This window comes from Arabidopsis lyrata (assembly GCF_000004255.2).
Source record: "Arabidopsis lyrata subsp. lyrata unplaced genomic scaffold ARALYscaffold_8, whole genome shotgun sequence".
Classification (NCBI taxonomy): domain Eukaryota; kingdom Viridiplantae; phylum Streptophyta; class Magnoliopsida; order Brassicales; family Brassicaceae; genus Arabidopsis; species Arabidopsis lyrata.
The window spans coordinates 17,245,743-17,248,906 of record NW_003302548.1 but is presented as its reverse complement, the minus strand read 5'-3'; the positions used below and the strand labels follow the sequence as shown (position 1 = coordinate 17,248,906).

General features: G+C 37.1%; 1 protein-coding gene across 1 annotated transcript; it reads right to left on the bottom strand.

Annotated features, from left to right (window-relative positions):
* Nucleotides 1–19: 19 nt before the first annotated feature.
* On the bottom strand, nt 20–1,563 carry LOC110225657. The gene has a single exon (XM_021015507.1). It carries the CDS (start codon nt 1,288–1,290, stop codon nt 271–273), a length of 1,020 nt encoding a protein of 339 aa, XP_020871166.1. The 5' UTR covers nt 1,291–1,563; the 3' UTR covers nt 20–270.
* Between the last annotated feature and the right edge of the window lie 1,601 nt (nt 1,564–3,164).

The following is a 3,164-nucleotide window of genomic DNA, read 5'->3' as shown; positions in this document are numbered from 1 at the left end:
CAGTGCTCGCTACGCCGTATCTGCCGTTAATCTGGAATTTGAATCAGGTAAAGTTTTCTACTGGTCTCTGTCACAGTTTCTTGACACTAGATCATTGCATAGTCCAAGGAACACTACACTAGGTTTATCTTTGGCTCCTTTGCTAGGTTGTACATAGCAAAGAAAAGAGCTTGAGATCATATAAATAGATTTGATGTTTGAAAAGTTCAAAAGAAAGGACAGACTCCAGACTCAAAACTCAATTCCAAACTTCTAGTAAGGGGACTGACTCTAAAAATTCCAATTTTGATCAGCGAGATTGACAATTGCGGTTTCTTCGGAATCCAAGATTTGGACGTGGTTAGGAAACAAGCCCGGAAAAGAGCTCGAAGGGACACAGAAAGTTTCATACTTTGTGAGGAAAATGCAGAGATCTCCAATGTCTTGAGTGTAAAAAAGTTTTTCTATTTTCTCTAGCTTGAACACCATTAAAGCTACTGTTTTCATTCTGGCAATACCATTGATGATCTCTGCGGTCTTCTTGTACTGCTTAACCAGGAAAGTTTCATTGGTGGTTCTTGACTCCACCAAGTGTTCCCTCTTGCAACACGAATCAAGAAGCTCTTTGTTGGCCTTGGTCAGATTGGGAATCGTTTTGAACCAAAATCTCTGAAACTTAGGTTTGTGCGTTTGTGTGTGGCGATCCCATGATTCAATGAGGTGGCCTCCAGATCCAAGTACGTGAAACATGTCATCTTTCTTGGAAAACATGACAGGGGAGGAGAAGAAACAGGGGCTTCCAACTCTGATGTTGATCCACTCAGGGTTACGTTGAGCCGGTCTGCAAAAGCTTATTTGAGGTCCCAAGAACTTGACAGCTACAACACAGTCCTCATCCTCTGGAGAAGACGAGGACATGGCCACGTTGGTGACAATTTGGGTTTGGCAATGAGGCAGAGTTAGAAAAGGAGGCAGAGAAATGTGTTTAGGATCTGTATCCGATGCAACCGGGTTTAGATCAACGTCTTGGAGACCCACGAACCCGTCCTTGAGAGTAGCTAGCCATCCATTGGATGATCCAATCATTCCCATTTCCTTAAGAGGCATCTTCTTTTCAAGAGGAGTGATGTGACCAGCCCTCCTAATGAAGAGTTTTCCAAGATCAGCTCCACAAGGATCATCGTACATTATGACAGAAAATGGATTTTGCGGCAAGGAAAATGAGACGCCATTAGAGAGAAGAGGAGATGTTCTTACCAACAAGGGTTTCCGAAAGCAGAGCTTCGAGGGATGGTTGAGAAGCAGAGACATGAATAATGTTCTTGCAAAAAGTAGAAGATGTAAGAAAGGGAAAAAAACCCTAATTGAAGAATTAGCGATCTTCTCTCACCAAGAACTCTACATTAATACTAAAGGAAGTGACTTGCCCATCAAGTTTCCCATTTTGAATTCTCATTAACTCTCGGAGGTAGCATTCTGATTCCGTACCATTATCTATAATCTCTTTCGTTTGATTTTCATTCGCTCACAAAGAAGATGGAACCCAAGGTGCCAAAAGACTGATGCGTTGCGTACTGAATGCTTAAAAAAATTTTGGATACTGATAACGGTCTCCAGTGGCGGACCTAGAAATATATTTTACCGGGTCAATATCGTTAACTTTGTTAAGAAGATAAAAATTACATAAATTAATTTTCTGTATGTATTAATAAAAATTGTATTTTTTTGAAATTTTAGATTTTTTTTAATCAAAATACATAAAGAATGATCTTTTTTTTGGAAAACAACAAATTAAACAATGTAACTAGATATAAAATGAATAAAATAATTAATGAGTGCAAAAAAACTCATTATGGATGCATAAGAAAACAATTTAAATAGGGGGTGCAAAAAGAAACTAATGAAGTTATCAATTAGTAATAATTGCTAGAACTAAGGACTATTTCATAATTTTAGGGGGTCAGTTGACCCACCTTTGCTGAACATAGGTCCGCCGTTGACGGTCTCTACATTATAAATTTATAAGTAGACATGGTCATAAGATCCTGAGGAGACCCTAGACTTCATACTAGTAAATGTAATCATGTTCAGACGCAATCTATTTAACAGCTTCTCAAATCTCCACAAGTAAATTTATTGAGAACTATTTACCATATGTAAATCATTGTAATTTCTTTATAAAAAATTTTTAAAAAGAAAACATTACAAAGGTGTGGATGCTGAGGGTGGTATGGCCCAGGGTTTGCATCATACACATAAGATCATTGATACCTAATGTACTGCGGGAAAAAGAAGACAAATGGGGTAATTTGAAGATCCTGCACACACCATAGATATATATGTTATAGCTGTACTAGAACCTTGGGAAAAATTGTATAAGATCCTCCATGGACTTATGATCCCAAGTCCGTTAGTTGAAAGTGTATTTTCTAAAGTGACAACACAAAGAACACCTTGTGAATCAAATGGCTCGTAGCCAGTTTTTCTCTGTATGTATATAGCTAACTGGACATACTTTAAGAATAATTAGTTGGGAGACTGCAAAGTGTAACGAAACCCGATAGTGCTAGCACTAGCGCAAGACCGTAATACTCGAGAAAAAAACCCAAGATAAGTATTACCTTCAAGTATGAAGAAAAATAAGGAAGAACACATTGAATAATACTATTTCTTTGATCTTGCTTTTTATTCACCTTGATTATAAATGGGAGGAAGAGAGAGCTATTTATAGGCTCCAAAACTACAAAATGTCTTACAAGCTTTATCCTAATCTCCAAAATTCTCTACCATAGTATCAAGATTTTTGTCTTACAATATCTAGAATTTTCTACATAAATATCTAAACAGTTAACTAATAGAACAAAACCATTTAGAGAAGGGTGATGATTTTTTGTAAAGTTTCTTGAGAAATTCAAGAACTTGGGCTTGACTTGGGGTTCCTTCCAATAAAGGATAATTAGATTATGAATACATTATATATTAAGCTTAACCCATAATCAAGTTTAATTTCAATGCAAAGCTTTATATAAAAATAGATTTGGTGTTTGAAAGGTTTTAAAGAAAGAGATGAGACTCTCGACACAAACCCATCGCCACTTGGTGGAATATTATAAGTTGGGAGACTGAGGTCTCGAACAATTCTACTTTTGATCAGCCAGCTCGACCGTAATGTCTTCGTCCAGATC